The sequence below is a fragment of the Terrapene carolina genome, unplaced genomic scaffold (genome assembly GCF_002925995.2).
Source record: "Terrapene carolina triunguis isolate 2854851 unplaced genomic scaffold, T_m_triunguis-2.0 Scaffold67, whole genome shotgun sequence".
Classification (NCBI taxonomy): Eukaryota; Metazoa; Chordata; order Testudines; family Emydidae; genus Terrapene; species Terrapene triunguis.
The window spans coordinates 46,826,456-46,851,748 of NW_020664418.1; the positions used below are offsets into that span (position 1 = coordinate 46,826,456).

Sequence of the window (25,293 nt, forward strand, 5' to 3'; positions counted from 1 at the left end):
AAATAAAACTGGCCCGGCCCGCCAGGGTGCTTACCCTGGCGAGCCGCATGCCGAACGTTGCCGACCCCTGCACTATTGTATCTGTGCTCATAATTCAACAGATCACTATTCCTGACATATGGGAGGGAACCATCGCCCAGTGGCTTGCACACGGGTGTCAAGACTTCTTTGGTTCTATTTTCAACTCTATTACTGCTTTATGTGATATCCTGGGCACATCACTTAGCTTGTGCCTCATTCATGTAGAAAATGAGATATGATGTTTACCTATCTAAAGAACATGTTGTGAAGCTTAATTTTGTAAAATGCTGCGAGTCCCCCCAAAAGTGTAGAGGAGTATTGCTATCATTAACTAAGGGCTTTCTGACACCAGCGCCGGAATTTTACTGAACTGTAGCAGGGTCACACAGTGAGTTAGTACACAGAAAGCTGGTGCACGGTAGATTCACACCTCAGCTTGCTGCACACTAACTTGCCACACAGACAAAGCCTAGGATCCAACATTTACTAAGTATGATGTTCTTCTACAATAGAGGCCAGATCTAAACCCAACTGAAGTCAACAGGACCCCTTCCTTTGAGGGCTTTGGATCAGGTCCTATATGTGTAAATACATCAAGTTCTTAGTATTGCATGTATTTTTGTAAAATGTGTACTATCTGTTTGTTAATCGTTGGTACCACTTAAAATTACTCGAATCAATAGCACTAATAAAAAACTTACCCCAGATCAGTAAGTGGAGGCTTGTCCCTTCCTCTCCTGTAGCAAAGGAATATCTGTGGACCCACAAGACTCCCATTATTGAGATCTGCTGATAGTCCTGATGGAGTAACATCTATGCATTTATATCCCTGAGGCACTTCCTCCCCCAGAGATTTAATAATTACTGTCACATCAGTGATGGGTTCTTTTGGTTTAGCTATTTTATGGCAAGCATCATTGAAGTGGATTTCTTCTTCTAGTGGTTTTGAAATATCTGTCAATCCTGCTACAACAAAGTAGTCAGCAACACGAGCGCCTTTGTCTTCCATCTTCCATCACAGAAAGTTATATCTGGTAAGTAATAAATATAGATATGTTTTTGGAAATAGAAAATTCTCAAATATGTAAGAAAAGCACATTAAGCAATAAAAACCATCACTATAACTATATAGTTAAAAAAATCAAAAAGTTTGCATCAGAATATGAACTACAAGCCACAATATGGAGTATACTAAAAAGAGACACCCACACCTAAAATTAACTGCTGTAACATTTTTCACTTCTAATTACCAGTTTGCAACACTTAAGAATTCTCACATTTTGTCTGTATTGATTTTTGGCTCATACTATTTGACACAGATTTTTATCTTTCTAAAGGAAAGGAGAACTCATATGGCCTCCTTTTGTTATTTACATACTAGTGTATCAGCATCATCAGCGAAAGCAAGAATGTGCAGTTTGGGAATAGCTCGTTAGTTAAATCCCGCTGCAGAGCCAAATGTCAGTGCTCACATATTTAGCATATGCTCACATATTTCAATATGTATCACAAAAGTGGATTTATTTTTGTATAATCTACATCAATTAATTTACCTTTTAAATATATATACACATGGGCAGGAAATGTCCTCCATATTCTAAACATAGTAGGTTATATTATGTTTGAAGTCATATCACCTTGCACCATGAGCTCATCAGATCTTACAACATAACCAGGATTAAGGCCAGACCTGCAAGGAATATTTTGGTGTCCTAATAACTGGTACCAATTCCATAAATGATACAGCTCCCTTGGGTCTGTATTCACACAGAGTATCCAGAATACAACTAGATTTACTGTGCAGCTGGAGAGGTGAGCCTTTGGATGACATGTAAAACCAAGAACCTGAACATCTAGTCCCTTCAACAATCAAATGATCAGGATAGAAAAAAAATTAAAAAAAAAAAAAAAAAAATCACATGGAATTTTTCTTAACAGTGGGGGATGCTAATCCTGCTGTTCTGGCCAGATCCCAGTTTGGGAAATTATAGTCTATCTACCTAAACTACCCCATTATATCAATTGAATAAGGAAATCTTCACATCCAGTCCTAATTTGTTTTGCATAGTATTATTGTGCAGTGTTTAAATAGCTGTCATTTTCTACCCTAGGGCGGGTGAATTTTAGTGCAGGATGAAGTGATCCCTGCAAGATGAAAGGATAGCCTTGAAATTAAGTCCGGGGACTAGATGTCTAGAGCAGGGGTAGGCAACCTATGGCACGCGTGCTGAAGGCGGCAAGTGAGCTGATTTTCAGTGGCACTCACACTGCCCGGGTCCTGGCCACCGGTCCGGGGGGCTCTGCATTTTAATTTAATTTTAAATGAAGCTTCTTAAACATTTTAAAAACCTTATTTACTTTATATACAACAATAGTTTAGTTATATATTATAGACTTATAGAAAGAAACCTTCTAAAAACGTTACAATGTATTACTGGCACGCAAAACCTTAAATTAGAGTGAATAAATGAAGACTCGGCACACCACTTCTGAAAGGTTGCCGACTCCTGGTCTAGAGATTTAGGTTCTATTCCCAGCTTTATGCCATAGACTCCTAAATGACCTTGGGCAAGTCATCTAACCTCTGTGTCTCATTGTCTATCTGCAAAATAAAGATATTAATACTGTGTAATGGGTCATTATGGACTATTACCATAAACCTTTGGAAAACTGCCTAAAAGTCATTTATCAAAGTCACATTAGAAACCACCCAATCCATGCTGAAACCTTGCCGAAGCTTGTTTCAAGAACTAGACTTCTGTCACTTTGTTCTGGGGCTGTGAGAGGAGGCATGTTCTGAAATTAGCTCAAAAACAAGAGGACTTTGAGTATCTGTGTCAGAAATCGCACTGGAAGACCCTGTAAGGGACTGCTGTGAAGAACCTAGCAGTAGTCCATGGAACAGCATTGGTCTTCAGTTTATTTCTGTCAGTTTTGTTTTGATTGCTTTGTGGCTGTCTTTTCTTTTGCTTTTCATTATTTTCTGCTCCAGGTTACGGGTTTCAAGCCTCACATCATGGTATTTATTGGGTCTTACTCACAAACCTTAGCTAGTCCTAAATTTGTTTTGCTTGGTCATCTAGCATTGGAAAGGAGGGAGAGAGGAGAGAGAAGTGAGACAACTCTGTCCGAAGTGGAGACTGTACCTTTGATCCAGCTTTTCCAACCTGACTTCAGACGACTAGAGGAAAGAACCATAACAGGAAAACCACCCCCATCATCCACCTGACCAGAAGAGAAATTCAAATTTTGTTTTCCTTCTCCCATCATCTTTTCCGTGTTCGGGTGGAGTAAATGACTTGACCGATTTATAAAGTTGCATGTAAACTGAGAATCTTTTGGTTGTATGCAATGTTGTTGTAGCCATGTTGGAAGAGCTCTGCATAAGCGCGAAAGATACTACTTCACCTACTTTCTCTCTCTAATCTTTTGGTTGTAATTTCCATAGTTTAAGATGAGGGTTGTGAAACAAAGTTGGCTGTAACTTGCAATTTTTCCTGCATACTGAGTAAATGAAGTAAAAGAGTTTAAAGTCATGCATGGTTACTGAGAAACTAATGCCCACAAGTGCAATAAAGAATCTTGATATACGGCATTCGTAGTAGAGTGCAATAGTTACATCTAACTAAGCCTTAAAGTACCTAGATAGATATTGACCTATATCAGAGAATAAACATCTTTTTTTTTAGTTCAACCTTCAGGATTAATTTGATCAAAATAAATCAGGTTTCTGGTATAAATAATAGAATCAGGAGAATGAGAGAGAAGGTATTGCTAACAAGATATATATGAAAGTAATGACTCTATAAACTCAGTCAGAACCTGATGCTGAAGGAATACATCTGAGGACTTACAAGTTCAACAATAATGTAATATGTGCTGTATCTGATGCCCTCAATAAAACCAGCACAGGCTAGCTACAGTACTTAGAGAGATAAGGCGATTTAACACAGTGTCTCTAACCTAATTTAATTTCCAAACACTAATATTTTGCAGTTATGCAAATTCAAATAAAGTACTGTACATATTGTGATACTATCATCCTCTATAAAACTTCCCTACTGTATATTAAATATTAACAGAGATGAAAACTTTCTCCTTTTACCAAGCAGCAGCCACTCTGAACCAATGAATGATCGATCACAACATTTTTTAGGATACAGTACGCAAACATCTGTTACTATCAGCATAAAAACATACAAAAGAGCTTATGCAGTTGCCTAAAAATATCAAACCATTTTTGAGAGTGCACTGAGAAACGTATCAAGAGGAAAATGCATGCTTCATAATGGAGATCACAAAGTAATAGTGGTCAAAGACAGTCCACCAGGTAAATAATAGAAAGGATTTCTTGAAGAACAAAGAAGAGCAAAAGGGTTACACTGAATGAGGCAGGGGCCCTATGGGTGGAAAAAATAGTATGCGATCATGTAATTAATGTATACGCACAAAGGGGACATATTTAAGGTTGCACAGGACTTAATTCTGGCATTTTCTACCTTTCGAGTGCTTGACTTTGCAACCTTAACAGCCTTTTAACATGGGGGGGGGGGTTGTGTGTGTAATATTTATACATAGTTTGTACTGCATTTAGAGATTTAAGGTGCTAAATGATATGTATACTATACAAGGCTATTAATAAGCCAATAAAATCTCATCAGCATGTCACAGTAAATTGACGTTGCTGGATAGACTAGAATGAAGCTACATCGCACCTCATAGGCAACACATTAGACTTAGGTTACGTAGCAAAGAACATCTCCTTGAATTTATATTCCAGCGTGCATAGAATTCTGGCAGGCTGCTTCCCCAGATGCAAGGCTCCTACACTGTGCAGGAGTGTGGCTATCCAGAAAGGAAAACTGCAGGATGGCTGTGTGAAGATGGGAGAACAGGCAGTTGTCAAACAGGCAAAAGCACATGAGGAGAGAAGGGGGAAGTGGCTGCTATCCAGGCCACACACATTCACACATGCTCATTAAATAATACAAATGACTGTTTTTCCTGCAATGTATATGATAAAGCATTTTTTAAAATTCAATAAAGAATACAGAAATAAATGTTATTCTTTAAGCTCAATCAACACTTAAATGTAGTATAAAATTAGCATAGCTGCTGTGTTGAATAATCAGTTAAGCAGAAAAATGGAGGACACTTTCTACTATGATCATCAGTTTAATAAAAGAGGTCAATTTTTAGTTGAAAGTAGTATATACGTTTGTGAAAGGTCTTTCATTTGGATAGGCTGGGAAGTGTCACTCAAGCTATTATCAATGCAAAACAGAATTGAAGTAGCACTTCCCAAGGATTTTATGAAAATGTGGTGGTAAGTGTGGTCAAAGCACTGACCTGAGGATGTGGGCCTGTCTTATAAAAAGGAGTTTTTTTTGTTGTTGTTTTTTTAAATGTACATTTAAGACACAGACATTTATTTATCAATGTTCTCCTACCTATGCTTGACTCTATATTTATATTGCCATTTAGCATGCAGGGGGTTCTTGCCTAGAGCATCTCTCTGAGCATTCTACAGCCATTGAAATTCTCAACCAGGGCATCCCCTAGAATGCTGTTGGTACTTGCAGGAGTCAAACCAAGGATTCAAGTCAGGGAAGTTGGGCCTCATAAGAGGATGCTGTGAAGATCACACCTATGGTCATTGTCACTTGGGATGCAGGTTGTTCCAAGAGAATATTTTATTAATCATGTTTCTTATGGTAGTGCCTAAAGGCCAACCAAGAATGGGTCCCCATTCTGTTAGACACTGTACAGAGTAAGAGAGACCCATGCCCTGAAGAGCTTACAATCTAACTAGGTAAGAGAGACACAGGGTGGGGGGAAGGGCTATAACACACAAGTAAAGTAAACAATGTGTGATGGAAAATGGCATGTTAGTGCAACAATTTTTGGGGGGAAGTGAGGTTAGATAAGAGGAGATCAGCTAAACGGAAAGAAAAGTGAAGGGAGAGAGAGGACATTGAAAGGAAGGGAGAGAGAGGGACAAGGCAGGAGAGAAGAGGATGAAGGGGCAGGTTGGAGTGAAGGTGAGGTGAAGAGACTCTGAGGGGAGAGGAGTGGAAGCGTTGGAGCAGACAGCCAATCAGCATAGGGCAGAGACAGCCCAGTCAAAACTGAAGAAAGTTCTCCATGTCTAAGACCAAAAGGTGTTCTCTGCCTGCAGCTGCCCCTACTGGCTGGAGTCTCTGTCTGGCTCCTTGCCACAGTTTTCCCCCACAAAGCCACATTTTTGGGAAGCCACCACCTGGGTCCTAGTGCTTGCAAACTCAAAGTCTCTGCTGCAAAGTTCTGGGTCCAGAGGGGTGGCCCTGGCAGAGCCGCATTTTATCCCCTCTGCCTCTAGCCCAACAGTACCTGCTTTGGCTTCTTCTGCCCATGTAAGCTGGAGTCTCTGTCTGGTTCCTCTCAACAGTTTTCCATGCCAAGGCTTATCTCCCGCCTCCCCCACCTACACCTAGTATAGTGTGAATTTATTTCCCCCATTCAGAACAAGTAGCATATAAGACTCATTGAGACGTCTGTAATTTATCTGCAACTTTTGGAAAATTAAGGCTGTGGGGGTGCCCCCTAAATTGGGTGGGATCCTTCCCTGCACAAATGAGACCTTTGAGACTTTAGCTGCTACCACTGAACCCAGTGGCCAAATTGAAAACTGTGGATCTTCGTCAATGTTAGGGATATTTTTCATTCATATTTTGTTTTTACGAAGTTGGGAAGGATAGTGACCCCGCACCATACAACCATTTTTGGGGCGAGCAGAAAGGAATGCTGAAAATGTACTTCAGGAGACTGAATAAAACTAGCACAAAACTAGATTTTGAACTGAAATGTAATGCTTGCTAGAGAGCTAGATTTCTGAGTTCCGCAAATTTTACATTTACATTATTTTATGGCCTTCTTCTTCTTCACCTTCAATAGCAATTTGTAGTGCTCATTTATAGTGGAAGTATTGAAATGTTGCTTTATCATATCAAATAACATACACACTATGATTGTTAAAACTACAAATAAGAAACCATACACATACACAGAATATGCATGCACAGATGGTAATGTGTTTTAGATATCCCCTTCTAACATCTAAGCAGCACATTTATTTCACTTAAGATCCTTCTGTAGAGTCATTTCAGCACTATGTTATATTCAAAAAACTATCAGCTCCAAGGAGAGGTTCTGGCAATGAGAGGTTACATATAAATATGTGATAAAATTAATTGCGCTCCTACTCACTGAACACTAGGTTCATTATAAATTACGTCTTAACAAATCTGTGAAGCTAAACATCTCTTTCTATTTTATTGATGCTCTGCCCAAAATCTAAGAATCCCCTAACCAAACTAGTAGCATACATTTAATCCCAGACAGACAGATTCAAAAAGGCAGAGGCAAACAGCTACCCATTTATAATACACATTTTCTATATAAATCTTTTCCATGTCAAGGCTTATCTTAACCCTCCCCCCACACATACTGTATGCCTAGTATAGCCTGAATTTATTTCCCCAGGTCAGCACAAGTATCGATGATTCTTATATGCTACTTCTGTCATTTAATCGCAACTTTTGGAAAATTAAAAAAATAAGTCTAAGTGATGCTACCGCTCCCCTTAAGATCTTTATTTTTCTTGATACAAAGCCTTGCAGCTATTAAATATATGATAACACAAAAAATAGGTCAAAAGTTAATTCAGTGGTTGATTATTCAAACAGATTCTTATACTTATAGATTTAATGAGAAGGATTCAAATGCAGTTTTTGATGTGATGAGATTACATGAATTGTACACTTCAGTCCTCAAAAGGGGGAGAGAAAAGGGTAATACTCAGGTAATGCAGAGTAAACAGTCCTTGTGCAAATATCATGGTACACACACAGATTAATCTGAACAACTGTAACAATATAGCTAACAGAGTAATGAACATTTCTATAGCAACTTTCATGCCAAATGACTCCAAAGTACTTCATAACTATATACAAAAGATACCATTCTGCAAGTAGATCCCACAGAGGGGAGAAACAAGGTACAGCACACCACACTGCACAACACTTGTGGATATGAGCATGTTGAGACAAAGCTCTTATGAAGAAAGCCATATGGTCTTAATGTAACCTGTTACAGAGCTCTCTGGAGGGAACTATGGGTTTCTACTCCATTCATGTAGCCTCTAAAGCTTGAAACCAGGCCTTAAATTATACAGATTTGGGATATTTTCCTTTTTAAATTTTTTTTTTTTTTTAAAAGAATAGAGCCCTATCAGAGGTTCTACACATATACCTAAGAGTGTACCGATATAGCTTCTTTTTAAGGTAAGGAAACACTAATCGTGACAGGTGAGAACAACAAAAGGCGATGTTCCCTAGTGCTTAATACCCTGCTTTACTTTTTAAATGAATCTATTTTTAGATTAACGCATAAAGACTTTTTTTTTATTTTATAGTTAAAAAGCAAACACTATTTCTCAAACAAAAAGCAGCAATATTATGACGGACCTGATGGCAATTATGCAAAAGGAAGAGTCTTGAAAAGATTAAGACATTTTAAGACTCATTAAATGTATGTATCTTATTTTAGTGCTGAATAAAGAAACCAGACTACCATATGTATGGTGTGAAACATTCTGAGGTTATAAACAGATGCTTAGAGGAGTAGGACAGCATAATAGACATACTTTTTCAGCCTTAATGACCAGGAACTTAACAACTGGAAAAAGTAATTTTAAAAAAACCATGTAGTTTCAGAAGCTGCCAGTAAAGAATGGCAAATGGCAAAACACTACTACAATACCTATCATACAGAAAAAGCTGACCCTTTTAAGACAAGTGAAATATCACTGGGATTACAATGTACTGCACACATACTAGTTTCACCATTACACTTCCAATAAAGGCAAGATGTGGTTTTCTGTTGTTTTTTAGAACTGTTGGCAGCTTCCATTCAAACAAAACAAAAAGAAAAATCACAAACAAAACAGTGGAATTAGTGGGTATCTAGACAGCATGCTGGCCCTCAAACCAGTTTATGTACATTCTCAAGTAAGAAATTAAGAAAAATGTTCACCAACTAATCGATCTTCAGTAACAGACATATTTAATAGTTGAAGTGATCCCACTGATCTTGCAAGACCATCTTTTAATCTTTCTGTCCTGATTCCCCTTCCTGCCTGCATTTTCCTTTGAGAATATTCAACAGCTTGTTATTAACTAAATTTTCCTGTTAGGGTCCAAGTGGTATTTGTCTCTGCTAAATATGTCTGAAGTAGAACTAGCTTGTAGAACTTGTTTGCCTAGCTGTAGAGTGATGCTCTACCAAAGAACAGGGAATAAAAATCTCCATTAGCAAGTAGGAAACTTTCTCTGGAAAACATGCAGAAACTGAAGATGTAGTCTTCCATAATTTACACTTTCATTTAGCAAAAAAACAAACAAACCACACAAACAATTTTAAGGCCAAAGTTCTCAGGCATATTCACTAATACTGCAGTCTTAAAAAAGAAAAAAAATCTTCAATTTGGATACCCAAAAATTGAAAAACACAAAAGAAGGCAGTGGCTGCTTTTGGAAATTTGTCTGCAAGCTTCTAGTAGCTCTAGAGCCCTCCAAAGAGGAACCAAATGCAATATTTCCTTCCTAAGCATGTAAACAGAATACTTCAGGGCCTTTACTGCTGCTCATAACTTTGCCAAGCAGCAGGAGAGTGAAATTAACAAGAACTGGTCAGTTTCACTGTGGCCATTCAGAACTATTTATGGGAAGTAACATTGTCATGAATCATGTCACTATGCACTGCAACTTGGTGAAACTATGAGGAACTCCAGTTATTCAAAGCAAAGGACCCCAACTCTCCTGCGGCAAAAGAGAGACATTGAGTGAGAGGTAGAGTACTAGAAGCCCCATACAAGTAATCCCTTATCTGCAGCCATAAGATTCTGGGAGTGGATGGGTCATTACACAAAGTAAAACCTATTTCCCCATGCTATTTTCCCCCCCTCTCTCCCCTACTGTTACTCAACTATTGGAAATGGGCCATCCTGATTATCACTACAAAAGTTTTTTTCCCCTCCTGCTGATAATTGATTACTCTTGTTATAGTTAGCATGGCAACACCCATTTTTTCATGTCCTCTGTGTATATACATCTTCCTACTGTATTTTCCACAGCATGCATACGATGAAGTGGGTTTTAGCCCACAAAAGCTTATGCTCAAATAAATTTGTTAGTCTCTAAAGTGCCACAAGTACTCCTCGTTCTTTTTGGAAAAAAAGAGTATCAGAGACTCTCCTCACTTGCTGCCCCCCCCCCCAAAAAAAGTTACAGAAGAAGTGGAGCTTCAAACTTATTAGCCAGTGTTATCCAGGGACCAATGTGTGACGGGTTGGATCACAGAAACCCCCTTGGGAGCTGCCACCCGATGTGCCAAGACTACCCCTGCTTCTGTTTTCCCTGCCAGCTCAGGACTCCAGCACCCCGACTTGCTGAATTAGACACTCCAGTCCACTTCAACACAGACCCAGGGTCTGAATCACTTGTCCCAATGCTGCAAGTTTACCCAAAAACAGCTCACAGGAGTGTGCTTGTCTTTAGCACTCAGATGCCCAACTCCCAATGGGGTCTAAACCCGGATAAATCCGTTTTACCCTGCATAAAGCTTATGCAGGGCAAACTCATAAATTGTTCGCTCTCTATAACACTGATAGAGAGATATGCACAGTTGTTTGCTCCCCCAGGTATTAATACATACTCTGAGTAAATTACTAAATAAAAAGTGATTTTATTAAATACAGACAGTAGGATTTAAGTGGTTCAAAGTAGTAACAGACAGAACAAAGTAAGTCACAAGCAAAATAAAATAAAATGCGCAAATCTATGCCTAATCAAACTAAATACAGATAATCTCACCCTCAGAGATGCTTCAGTAAGTTTTTCTCAGACTGGACACCTTCCAGGCCTGGGCACAATTCTTTCCCCTGGTACAGCTCTTGTTCCAGCTTAGGTGTTATCTAAGGGATTCTCCATGATGACTCCTCTCCCACTCTCTTCTCTTCCACCCCTTTATATATCTTTTGCATAAGGCGGGAACCCTTTGTCTCTCTGGGTTTCCACCCCCCCTCACTGGAAAAGCACCAGGTTAAAGATGGATTCCAGTTCAGGTGACATGATCACATGTCACTGCAAGACTTCATTACTCACTTGCCAGCACACACATATACAGGGAGACTCACAGGTAAACAGCCATCTGCAGACAATGGGAGTCATTAAGATTCCAAACCATCATTAATGGCCCACACTTTACATAATTACAATAGGCCCTCAGAGTTACATTTTATATTTCTAGTTTTAGATACAAGAGTGGTACATTTATACAAATCAGATGATCATACTTAGTAGATTATGCACTTTGTAATGATACCTTACAAGAGACCTTTTGCACGAAGCATATCCCAGTTGCATTATATTCACTTATTGTCAAATTTTTATAAAACTATCCCAGTTACATTATATTGACTTATTATCAAGTTTTTATAAAACCATATAGACTGCACAACGTCACACAATGTTATCCAGGAACCAGAATAGCAATGTGATAGAAATACCATCAACCTCTCCCGTCTGGCTACCTATTCTGTTTTCTAGCAATGCTCTCACACACTGTGCTGTCTTCACTGCTATTGTTATCCATGCTTGGTGGATTCAAGCTCACTTGAGTAGGCTAGCCCATGCACAACTTCTGCTGTGTAGACATAACCGTAATTTGATTTCACTTCTTTCACTGTCTTCTGATATCCCAAATGCTCTTTCATCCTATTTGGGAATTTTCTATCTTCCTCTCTGAAGTGTTTTTTTGCACTTATTTTAAAATGAAAGTGTGTTTTGGGCTTGGGTTAATATTCTTTTGAGGTTTACTTTACAATGTCATTTCTCTTTTCAAGATCTTGATATTCCAGCAGATTCATCTCATCCCTCCATCCTGTTAGCAATACACATTCTCTATCCTCTAGCCTGCCCCTAGTTTAGTACTTTTCCTACTATAATTAGATGCTTCCTGCCCATTTGCCATTATTATTATACAGATGGGATTAGTTGTTCTTCAGATGTGGTACTGTCTAACTATTTCTAATCTAGAGAGACAAGGTGGGTGAGGTAATATCTTTTATTGGACCAACTTCAGTTGGTGAGAGAGAAGCTTTTCAAGCCCCACAGAGCTCTTCTTCTGGTCTGCATATTTCTATTCTAGACTATTTATCTCACTATCCTCTCAATGATCTCCTCTGATATATTTAAAGATTGAGTTGACTAGACACATTCACTGAATAAGTGTTAACTTTTATTTTACAATGAAACATGCATGAAATGCCACCTCCAACAGGCAACCCTCTGTTATATGTAAATGCCTCAAGGCAGTAATTCTACAGCATTGCTATTCGAAGACCACTTCATGAGAGACATACTCAGAAGCTTTCATCCTCCACTGCTTAGTTCTCAAAATGTTTCTTTCTGTGGACAAACAGAAATGCTCCATGGATCCAAGATTGAGAATGCCACTCTAAAGTATCCCTAAGCTTTTGGGACATTTCTAGTGATAAACCTGCCTGAGCCAGGAAACTGATTTTATTTGGGGGGAGGGGGTGTCACTTGCAGAGTTAATGACAGATTTCACTGTACTTAAAAAAATGCATACACATGAATAAGTTTTTGAAATGTAAACTACTTGTGTTGGCCCTAATCCATTTAGATGTCCACCTACTAGTAAGTTTCCATGTTGTATATCATCTGACCTCAGCCCAGTTTTTGTCATTACCATTTCTCCAAATTAAGTGTTCATTCCTAAGAAAACAGTTCAGTGCTTTAGGGGGGGGGGGGGAAAGCAGACCCCTCAAACCATGTAATTACATTTTTTAAAATATTCCCTCGATTAGCAATTCATTTCCAGCTGACTTATCTCATAGATGTGCATAACCATGTCCTTAGTAGGAACAGCCTCTTCCAAATAAGTAGCTGTAGTTTAAATGTAATGCCTGTCAGTGCTAGGTAAACAAATTATGATTTTAAATATATTCTCCAAATACTCTCTACAGAAATTACTTCCAATTACTTTGCAACATCTCACTACTACAGAAGGTAACTATTTCACTTTCCTATTTCTACACTGGATGAAATAAGCAACAATTTTACTTTGTATTATTTATTCTTCTAATGACTGAGGGCCAACCTCTCCCTATGAATGAAGGCCACTGGCTATATTTACTCTAGATTTGCCCTGCTCATCTTACCATTGCTACCAAGGGTACAGTTCCTTCAGTGGTAACAGCAGAAGATCCCATGTCAACTGGTCATCAGCATTTTAGCCACTGTGTACTTGACCAGAATTGGTCTAGACAACACTGTGGTTAAAAAGATGGCACTGACCAGCATCTTATCTATACTAGCATTTCTATCATTGCTGCCACTGGTGGAGCGGCATAGGTGGAAGAATTGAGGAAACCAGTCTAACATAGACAAGGCTAGTGAGAGCAGAAAAGTGTAGGAAGAAATTCTTTGTGTGTTTCAACTCAATCCTTCCATTAAGGAGTAAGGTTTGCCCTGCCTAAGGAATGAGTAAAGAGTTCTGCCATCCAGACATGAAGTTTTCAGGACACTTGCAAAGAACAGTGACTACACAAAGCTTCCAGACCACTACTTCACCTGTGGGAAAACAAGGCTCAGTGCACTGCCCCCAACACCCCAAAGGAATTTTCATGACTAACACTAACACACAACTAGTGTAAGGTAATGCCCACTCCATCTCGGCTGGTAGGGCACTGACCCCAGGGTATATCTACAAAAGCCTCCTTCGCAGGAGTGAGGGAAGGAGAAGCACGTGAAGCAGCCACTACAATATTCTGCACTGAGATGCACTTGATCCAGGTCATCTCTGCATCCAGTAGCAGAGGGCCAATAAGAGCTCAATTATGTGCATCAAGTCCCCCACTCTGAGGCATGTGGGGTACTGAACAGTTAAAATGCAATTTAAACAGATGGGTATTTAAAAGATAAACAAATGTGGCATAATTATAAAACGGAGGATGGAATACCGCATAGGGGCCAATGGTAATCAAGATGCATTTTAAGTGACGGGCCCTATTTTTCAGAATGAATGTATGCACACTAAATGTAACTACAGGCAGTTTTGGTAACTGCATATGCAAATGGCCAACTATATGCGTAACTGCTCATCTGTGCTGTTTCCACAACTGCATGTGCAATCACAATAAACATACATGTTACGGCCAGATTCTCAGACCCCATTATGCCCCACATGTCTATTAAAAATGGGAAGGGAGGTGATATAAATGTCCAATAAGATGAGAGAAACCACACTTTAGGGAATAATTAAGCAAAAGCTTTATCATCTGCAGAAGCCTTAAGAAATGTGTGGTGTCAAAGTGCAAACAGCCTCCTGGAGCTTTGATATGTTGGATGGTTCAAACCCCTAGCCCTTCCCATTGAAGGCTCTGAAAACAGCAGGAGCCTGCAGGGTAGAGAAGCCAGGGTAATATGATCACAACAACCGAAACCAGAGAAATGTACTGCTGTGTCCTATACATAACATAAGAACGGCCATACTGGGTCAGACCAAAGGCTCATCTAGCCCAGTATCCTGTCTTCCAACAGTGGCCAATGCCAGGTGCTTCAGAGGGAGTACAGGTAATCATCAAGTGATCCACCCCCGGTCGCCCATTCCCAGTTTCTCGCAAAACAGAGACTAGGGACACCAGCCCCCCTGCCCATCCTGGCTAACAGCCATTGATGGACCTATCCTCCATGAATTTATCTAGTTCTTTTTTGAACCCTGTTATAGTCTTGGCCTTCACAACATCCTCTGGCAAGGAGTTCCACAGGTTGACTGTGTTGTGTGAAGAAGTACTTCCTTTTGTTTGTTTAAAACCTGCTGCATATTAATTTCATTTGGTGACCCCTAGTTTCTGTGTTATGAGAAGGAGTAAATAACACTTCCTTATTTACTTTTTCCACACCCATCATATCCCCCCTCCTTAGTCATCTCTTTTCCAAGCTGAAAAGTTCCAATCTTAATCAATCTCTCCTCATACAAAAGCTGTTCCATACTCCTAATCATTTTTGTTGCCCTTTACTTAACCTTTTCCAATTCCAATATATCTTTTTTGAGATGGGGCGACCACATCTGCACACAATATTCAAGATGTGGGCATATCATGGATTTATATAGAGGTAATATGATATTTTCTCTTATTATCTATCCCTTTCTTAATGATGCCCAACATTCTGTTAGCTTTTTTGACAGCCCTAACACATTGATTGGATGTTTTCAGAGAACTATCCACAATGACTCCACGATCTCTTTCTTTAGTGGTAACGAATAATTTAGACCCCATCATTTTATATGTATAGTTGGGATTATGTTTTCCAATGTGCATTACTTTGCATTTATCAACACTGAATTTCATCTGCCATTTTGTTGCCCAGTCACCCAGTTTTGAGAGATCCCTTTGTAACTCTTCGCAATCTGCTTTGGACTTAAACTATCTTGAGTAGTTTTGTATCGTCTACAAATTTTGCCACCTCACTGTTTACCCTTTTTCCAGATCATTTATGAATATGTTGAATAGTACTGGGCCCAGTACAGACCCCTGGGGGACACCATTATTTACCTTTCTCCATTCTGAGAACAGATAATTGATTCCTACCCTTTGTTTCCTATCTTTTAACCAGTTACTGATCCATGAGAGGACCTTCCCTCTTATCCCATGACAGCTAGTTGCAAACAGCAAAATATGCCTGCTGAAGCCCAACTCTGAGGAAGCTATACATACAGCTCTTCGCAGTCTGCTTTGGACTTAACTATCTTGAGTAGGTGGCTTTCACCTTATCAGGTAGCTAACAACGAATTCGCATTGCCATCCTTCTCCACCCCAATGCCTTATTTTCACCCCTATGCACCAGATAGCTTGTCCCTGAATTCCTTATGTACCTAACACCCTTTCACTATGCACTGTCTACATTTGCTTTTTTTCTTAAAAGTTCCTACAGTTGGACTACACTGCTGCAGCTCCACAAATGGTAGCAATAGAGAGAAGTACCAACACAGAGAGAGCTCAGATGGTCACTGTTTGTTTTTAAACCACTACACTGTATAGGTCTCCTCTGAGCAGGTGGCCAGCCTAGACTAAGCTCCCTCTTCCCCAATGCTGAACTGGAGGTGGAACAACTGCGGGAAGTTTTAAGAAACAGGTTAGTATACAAAGAGCCAGTGAGTAGATTGGCAAGCCTACATGTCAAGTTTTGTGCAGCTCTGTAGGACATTTCTGCACCCCAGCAGAGTACATAAGAGTCCAGGCTGTGGGAATGTGTGAAAGGTAGCCTGCGTGCTTGAATGTCACATAAGGTGAGTTCAGATCCAAGTGCGACTTAATCCAAACCAAAGTTCAAAGATAAAGCTGGTTAACATTTTTCAAATGAAAATTTGTTAAAAAAAATTAAAGAGGGGAAGAAAAGCTTTGTATTTTTTGGTTTTCCTCTTAGTCCCTTTTTTGGGGGCAAAATGGATAACAGAGAAAAAGAAGATGCGAGCAAGGAAGAGGATGAAATCCCCCATACTCCAAGTTTTCAGAACTCAATGTTTTCAATGTTCTAATCCTGTAGAACACACTTTTTTTTTTTTTTTGGGGGGGGCAAAAAGACTTGAAAATGTCTGCCATTTTCCACCCAGCTCTATCGGGAGATGCATGTGAGGCTTAAAATACGTCTGTTTTGGCCCATCTCTTATTTTCAGTTTAGTAGCTCAGTTACGTACAAAAAGTTGCACATGTTTTTTATCTTCTGTATTTTTAAATGTACATTGCCCAGAACTTAAATTCACTCAACACCTTCTAGCCAGAAGCAGAAGTAAACATGTACAGCAAGAAAAAAAATACGCAATGTCCAGGGCCAAAGCTGTAGTGAGAAACTCACCCTCCAAACACCTAATGAATGTGAACACACTGCCTAAAATTTAACTAAGTATCCTTTCACCATTCTCCATCTTTGGCCAAGGATAGCGATCTTCTGAGTGCGTTCTTTAAAAGTGATCCAATGGTAGGAAATTGGTGGAAAAATCACAAGGAAATAGTCTTTCTGTAGAGGTTTCCTTACCTGCCTGAGTAAGAGCTCAAGCATGCAGTCTGACTACAGGATTGCACACTAATTTAGCAGAACACTTTGTTTCTACATATAGGTTTGATTAGCATGACTGTAGTAGGGATCTACTTACTTTTGCACTTGCAGTATTTGAAAAGAGTTGGGTTTTTTTCGCTAAGTTTATGCAATTATACAGCCAAAGCTACCTACTTTTGTAAACGGAGAGCTCAGAATCTGGCCCAGTCACACAATTGTATTTTCACAATAATTCCACTGAAGGTAATGAGCTCATTCTGAAGTTACAGAAGCGTGACCAAGATCAGAATCTGACCCAACAGTCATTTTCTGCTTACTTGTATAAGCTTGCTTCAGCAAAAGGGGGTTTCCCTCGGACTTTTTTTTTTATTTGCATACAAATTAATCTAATTTCATGCCTTACACTTACTGCTGGGTTATTTTTAGCAGCGCTGTGAAGTGGGCAGTGTAGACACGCTTTATCACTGGGGGAGAGCTCTCTCTGGCAATAAAAAAAACAAACCACCCGCTGTTTAAACTGGCACTTTGGGGGGGGGGGGGAGTTTCACACCCCTGAATGACTAAAGTATTAGTGCTGAAAGTGGAAGCGTAGACTTGACCAGAAGAGCATGTTTATTAGATCTAAGGCTTTGTTCACAAGGCAGTAGAAGTTATTCTACTTAAATTCCCTCCTATGTCAAACAGGAAGATATTAGGAAACTGCTATTTTGCTACTGGGAGCTAAGCCATTGTTTCTGAACACATATTACATCATATTTTTCTTTTTTATTAGACCTGACTTAAGTTGTGCAACTTGTTTTAACCTTCAACTTTTCAAAAGCATGCTGCTACTGTGCTTATAAATATGTTCACAGCAGAGTGAATAAATGGGAATCTACCAAAACAGAAGATTTTCTGTAAGTATTAGTTTCACTAGTTAGCAGAAGTCCTTTCAGAATCGTTCTACTTTCTGAAACATACCAATTTAACTTTCTCCATGATTACACTGGCTTCTGTAGCTATTGTTTTATGAAGTACTACAACCTGTTCTGACTTGCAAAAGAAGTTCCAATTCTCAACAAATATATGTAAAGGGAATGGAAGAGGAGAGATTTTCTACATTTTAAGTATAATATTTGTTTGTCATAACTTCAGATTTCAACTTTAGAAACCTATTAATCCAATTACAATTATTCAAATTAACCAGATGACAACATTCAGACTAGAAAATGTGCATATAGATGATTCAGTGATAAACTATTCATCTGACCCTGTAGCACAAATTCATGCTACGGTAAATAAATTGTTTAATGTATTTAATTGTGGCAGCTCGTGTCAAAATGGTGGTGGCCACAGTTCCCAGTGGAAAAGTGATGTGGGGTGGCAGCATTTAGAACTTTCCCTGATGTACCTTTAATATATCCACCACAGTAACAACAAGAATGAACTGGGGCCCCATCCTCTCCAAAAAAGAAAGAATGGTTGGCCAGACTTGTGTGTTTGCTGCCTAGCAATTATTTTAGAACAGAAAAATTGTCCCCCAATGCTATCACTAGATCAGCTACACCAGTGGGAGCCCTAGTGGAGACAAGGCTCTGTCAACTGTGACAAGGATAAAAGTGTCAAAAGCTAAGTGTGCTCAGATATAGAATTTATATCTATTACCTCCACACAGACAGAAATTGCCCCAGAGATGTTTTATAATCACAAATGAAAAGCAAGTAGTCTGCAAGTATGTTAAAGTGTGGCTGATACTGATACAAAAATAATCCAAGAACTCCAGTATATGAATCTTCTTAATATAGAAGTATTTATCAATAGATAATTGTTACTTTTGAATGAATACTGAACAAGAAAACCACAAAGAGTTCTGGTCCTACAGTAAGCCGGAAAACCTTGTCCACACTAGTTTCCAGTAAGTGGATACTCTCCTGACCTGATTAGACTCTTTTAGATAAAACTTGCTTCAAAGGGAGTGGAAGCTCCTCAGCACCTTTGCAGGAGACTCCTCACATCAGTGGGCCCTTAAATTTCAGACTACATTATTTAAAAATCAATTCTGATTAAAAGATGTGCATAATAAAAATCTAATAATCAGAAACCATGCAAAGGCTGTAGGTCAGATTATCCTTTTTTGTCCTTTGTATCTCTTTGCAGACTATGTGATTCTTTGCAAGAACTGACCACAAAAGCTTTAAGGCTCTATTTCCTATAAATAAATAGGAAGTCAATGCCAGGAATCATGAACAGCCCAATGAAACCTGAATGTGTTTAGAGGGATTAAGCTGTCAAGGAAACAGTTCGGTTTTCACATTCATTTTACAATAAGACTATACTCAAGATCCCTACTAGTTGATTCATTTTCAGCAGCATGATTCTGAACACCTGTAGGTTAAAAGATTGTTGGAAAGCTGGGCTTGCACATCCAACACAAACCAAAGTTCACCCATGTACTCCTTGACCCCTTTCTTGGCTAGACTGATTCAAATAGTTTCCCTAAACCAGAGTACCTAATAACATGACTAAACACAGAAATATTTAATCTTTCTGAAAGTGAAAGATTATGTATAGTACATTTTATTTTTTGACAGAAAACACTGGCTGAGCAACAGTTCAAGAAGAAATTGTGAAATGAAGTAAAAAGCTGTCCAAAACATTACTCTTCTGATCAGTTTAATTCAAACATTAAACATCAGATCTAACTGCCAAGTCTACATCTCCTAATTTCCATTGTAAACAGACACTATTGAGGTGCTGAGACCTAATGCATTCTTTAAATAGAATTTGAGATTAGCAGTGGCTCAAAGCCATCAAAATAAATAACAATCCATTAAACATTATTAGCATGGGGCCCACTGAGTCTGTAGTAAATTCTGACATTAAGACAGCTCTAGAGACTATTTTTTTTACCATGATGTTGGATGTGTTACACTAATCCAGCAAAATTGCGGTAACCTGTATGTAGCCAAGAGAAAATCATGGGGGGGGGGGGGGAAAAAACAATAGATCTGTGCTTGTAATCCCCATTAGCTATCTAGTAAAGTGAATGGGAATTTACAGATTCCGTGAACAGAAATCTCCACCCGTTTCTCCCTCTGCAGCTGCCCAAGCCAGCTCTCCTGGTCCTGCCCTGCGTGTGTAACATGGCAGGTCAGCAGGCGCTCCAACTCAACGGGCACCAACGCGATCTCTCGCAGCCGGGGATCACTGCCCCGGCACACCGCGCGGCCCTCACGTCTACACAGCTGCGTTACACCAGGGCCATTTTAACGCCCCTTAGGGAAGTCACACGTCCGTCCCCATCAGACAGCGCTGCGGCTGCGGCCGTGCAGCCAGACACCCCCCCGCTCCCCGGAGCGCCCACCCCACGTTGGCACGATCTTGCCGGGAACGGCCCCGAGGACAGGACTCGCGCAGGAACGCCTTGCTGGGTGCACCAAATCCCCGGCAGATAACGGACAGGCACCACTTCCCTTCAGTCAGGCGCGGGATACACACACACGCCTCCAAGCCGCCCCCCTCCCCCCACCCCATGCACGCTCGGGAACCCCCGGATCTAGGGTATCGCCCCCCCCCAATCGATAGCCCCAACGACAGGGAGGGGGGCAGGATATATTCGCGTATCGCCGCCTGCTCTAGGGCTGCAGCCGAGTCATGTCGCCCCCACCCCCCCTACTCCAGGGTGACCCCCCCGGTCGTCATCGCCATGCCGGCTCCCTCGGGGGTTCCTGCCCGCCTCACCGACACGGCCCCCGCTGCCCCGGCCCTGGGCTAGCGCCCCACGGCGGCGGTGACACCCCCCCCCCCGCCCCGGCGGTGACAGCTCCGCACGTTCCCTCCGCCGGCGCTGCTCACCTCAGGCCGGGGCTGCGCTCCCCATGGGGGCGGCTGGTGGGTCCTCCTCCTCCTCCCGCCCTGCGCGATGGAGAGAGCGAGCGCGTCGCGAGCCAGTCCCGGCGCCCTTATCTCATCCTAACGGGAGCCCGAGCCGCCGCCTCCTCCCCCGCCCGCCCGCGTGGGTGTCTCAGGCGGGATCCCCCCTCCCCTCAGCACCGCCTCCTGCCGCCGCCATCTTGCCTGGCTGGAGGGGGGCGGCCGCCTTGAGAGGAGCGAGACCGGCACTCACGCTGGGCCCGCTGGATGTCGCTGTAGGGGCTGCTCTCGGCTCCCCTCCCCCGCACGGGGCGAGAGCCGGGTTCAGGCGGGGGCTAGCAGCGCCCCCAACCCCTTCCCTCTCCCCGCGAGGAGTGCCCCTTTCCCCGCTCCCTCCAGGGCAAGCTGTGCCCCCTGCTGCTCCCCGCTGCCCGGGGCACCCCATCCACATACCGCCACCTCTCCTAGCGCAGGGATCCTCAGACCTCAGGGGTTCAGGGACCAACAGTACCCAAAAGAGGCACAGTCCTGTGACTTCGTACTAAATGAAACACTAGTACTATATAGTCAGCTTTAAACACCATGCCAGGGGAACTATTTAGTTTTTATATACATGTATATTAGTCTTACAATAATATTTGGCCAGTCAACTGTATCAACTACAGTTGGTTAGTAACATAATCAAACATCCTGAGTGGCTAATAATTAAATCACACAGTGTTTTAATACCATATGCTGCAAAGAACTACAGGAGACCTTAAAGCAGGGGTTCTCAAACTGGGGGTCAGGCCCCCTCCGGGGGTCGTGAGGTTATTATGTGGGGGGTTGCAAGCTGTCAGCCTCCACCCCAAACCCCGATTTGCTTCCAGCATTTATAATGGTGTTAAATATATTTAAAAGCATTTTTAATTTATAAGGGGGGGGGGTTACACTCAGAGACTTGCTATGTGAAAGGGGTCACCAGTACAAAAGTTTGAGAATCACTGCTTTAAAGAGCCACTTGCAGCTGAGGTGCCTCAGTCGGAGTATCACTGGCCTAGCTGATTCAGTAAGAGCCCCTGTCCTGTTACCAGGCCCCTCCCCACCATTTTACATTATTTACAGGATTACAGACTTTGGGATGGGGGTCCCATGAGCTCAAGCCCAGGTGCACTTGTCTCTCCCCTTAATTCCCCCTCCCAATCAGACCTGCCTGTTACAAACTATTTGAAACCAGCTCACACCCAGATGGGCAGTATAGCTTCACCCAGCTTCTAGAGAGACAATCCCCATCCCCTCTGGAGACAGAATGGTTTGTACAAAAACAGACCATGCTTTCCCTCTCCTTGTAGTTACACAAGGTTGGTCTGTGCTGTTCCCTATTCTCATCAGTTGTAGATTCTAGTCTACAGCTACCTACTACTTCTCCATATACTGCCTGCTCCTTGAAGAGACTATGCCCACTTGGTCTGTGCTCTGTAGAAATACTGGCTAGTTTTTACACATTACTGGGTTTAAGAGTACATGGGGCAGGGACCAGGAGAAGGAGATAAGAATCAATCTTAAATTCACCCTAGACTTACTTCACCTTTAAAAGCATCCCACCCTTTCCTAGCCATTACACTATCTGCATCATTAGATTAGTAGGACCCTCCTACAGCTGAACACATCAACAATAAAAGCCGAGGCTTCTGGTACCCACAGACCAGATATTAATGGCTCAGGGACAAGTAACCTCCCCTCTGACCCAGCTCACTTAAAAGAGAGAAGTCAGGCCAATTATTCCCTGAAATTTCGCCCCAGCAAGATACTTTGTGTACAGTGACAACTAGAATTCTACAGTGCTGTACAGTCAAATGGGTTTGAGGAAGCTTTAACAGAGCAGTCATGAGTGCTACAGTAAGACAAGATGTTTTTCCTATTGCCCTCCCTCTATTTATAGTTCTTGAAGATCAAAGGTAGAGAAAGTTTCTTGATAGAAGCATACCTCACTCAACTTCAACACAACTTTCTCAATTCCTGCCCATGGTATCAGGAACACCAACAGAACTAGTAGTAGTTCTTCTGGTTAGTCCCCAATGGAATTGCAAATGCTTTCTCAACACAATTGCAGCAAGGCCTGGGGCAGAAAAAAAACCCAACAACAGTCTCTCCCCTGTGGGAACAGGTTTTCAGGATCAAGTGATTCAGATAGATAGCAACACAGCTGACTATACTACTGAAGTTTTACATATGTTCTTTCCAACACAAAACCAATCCTAATTCTTATTCTAAGCCCCTGAACAACACAAATATTGTATAGGACTCCTCATTGTCCAAGCAGTTTCCTTCACCAAGCCCCTTCCAAGTCAGCAGACTTGCAACTATACTTTAAGAAAAATACATGATAAAATTTAAAATATGACTTATTGATCATTTCCCTGATTCCTATTTCTAAGCCCACATGTAGACAGCTGCTTCCTTCTTGTAAGAGATCTAATAAGCTCAGCTCTAGCCCCAGAAGTGTTTATTGTGGCTTCTGAACTCACCTGAATATGGTGAAACCAATTAGCACCTAATCAGGTGTCAGCTATCTTCAACACACATGAACAAGCAGCCAGAGAACCTTATGCAGTCTTAACAGCCCACATCAGGTTGTTACATCAAAAGTATAAAAGAACAGGCACTGACATTGTTCAGTGCTAAAGATTATAATAAATCCTTGTTTTGAGCAAGGAATACAAAACACCAGCTACCTGTACAGCCTCACCACAAAGACCTTTTAGGGCCTCTTCTAGACACAATGATCCAGGCATGGAGTCAATGGAAGTTAGGAGCCTACATACCTCTGAGGATCTGGGCCAATGGGATAAACAAGACATCTATATCCAAAGCCTCTTGTAGTTTGCTGCAAACTGGATGAACATTCTGCAGCAACGTCCTCAGACTGTGCAGTGCTCTGGTGAAAATTCTTCAAAATTCTGTAGTGGATTAAGATATATTTTAATAATAGAAATTTTTATTTAATTAAATATGAACATGAATAACACAATCTATGCAATTACCTATGTTATTTATTTTGATAATACATTCAGAATATTTTATCCTATCTGTACATGCTGAGTTTTCAATTTAGTGTCATCTTCAGGTTTCAGTTAACACCTGATTGGGATTAATGGAGCATTTCACACCTCTCAGAGCTATTGTTTCAGGCTTTCTGCATTCATGCAGACCATCTCTGCATTGATTTACATCTGGATCACCTCTTTGAGGTTGTCTCCACACCACTCCATCACTAGGAGTAGAAATTTATATTTGTAATGAAAGCTGAGATTCTGAAGACAATTATTAGCAAGAGGAAGAGTCTATGGCTAATTTTGTTGTCATGGAATACAATGGTGTCCCTAGCCTCTATTTGCCAGAAGCTGGAAATGGGCAACAGGGGATAGATCACTTGATGATTATCTGCTCTGTTCATTCCCTTTGGGACACCTGGCATTGGCCACTGTGGAAGACAGGATACTGGGCAAGATGGACCTTTAGTCTAACCTAGTATGGCCATTCTTATGTTCTTATACATCTTGGAGCCCCTGCTGCATGGAGCAGGACCCCATTGTGCTAGGCAGCATACAAATACAATGTACACTGATCACCCCACTCAGCTCCAACCTGCTCTCTGACTTTGACCCACTTGCCACTCTCACTTCTTGGTCAGTCAAGGCACCCTCAGATCTGCCCCAAGCTCTTTGCTACAACGATTTAGTCTTTTACTCATACAGTCCCAGGTACTCAGAATATTCTCCCTTCCTCTGAGCCATCCAGCCATCTCTCCCACTTTAAAATTAGCCTTAAAAACTTTTCTGTTTGGCTTGTCATTTACTTTCTCTACAAAGCCTTGTGTAATGCCACATGTGAAGACAATGAGTATAATACTGTATTTGTAACAATGATAATCAGAACCAGTGAGTAGAGTTACTGTACTGGCAGAGACATATTTATTGTGTACACTGCTCTTGCAGGCTCATTACACAGAAGTGATTTGTTAGTCAGTTGTGCAAAGCCCTTCCCTTCAACAGAACATTAGAGAACTCTAGGGAAAACTCCTGGAATTTCCTCTAGACAGATCTTGCCCTCACATGAAATCTGATTCAAAGTTAATTGAGTCATTAGGTACCTTCCCACGTATTCCAGTGAGTTTTGGATTACATTCTTACTGTGCATAGTAAGTAAATTGGGAACAATTGCCGCATAAGTGGGCTGGCAACATGAGTTCCTAAAGTGG

The 25,293-nt window shown here is 41.1% G+C and overlaps 1 protein-coding gene across 2 annotated transcripts in view; it reads right to left on the reverse strand.

Annotated features, from left to right (window-relative positions):
* The window catches only part of DENND4A (DENN domain containing 4A), a 99,623-nt gene extending 75,688 nt beyond the window's left edge, over window positions 1–23,935 (reverse strand). Inside the window, exons 1-2 of one of the 2 annotated variants that reach the window (XM_024194978.2) lie at window positions 23,858–23,935; window positions 723–1,052 (exon numbers count right to left, since the gene is read on the reverse strand). In XM_024194978.2, the coding sequence (XP_024050746.1) occupies window positions 723–1,030 (308 nt within the window). In that variant the 5' untranslated portion in view covers window positions 1,031–1,052; window positions 23,858–23,935. Of the gene's footprint in view, window positions 1–722; window positions 1,053–21,035; window positions 21,124–23,857 lie in introns of those variants that run through there. The other variant, XM_024194977.3, reaches the window with a different exon arrangement.
* Window positions 23,936–25,293: the final 1,358 nt, after the last annotated feature.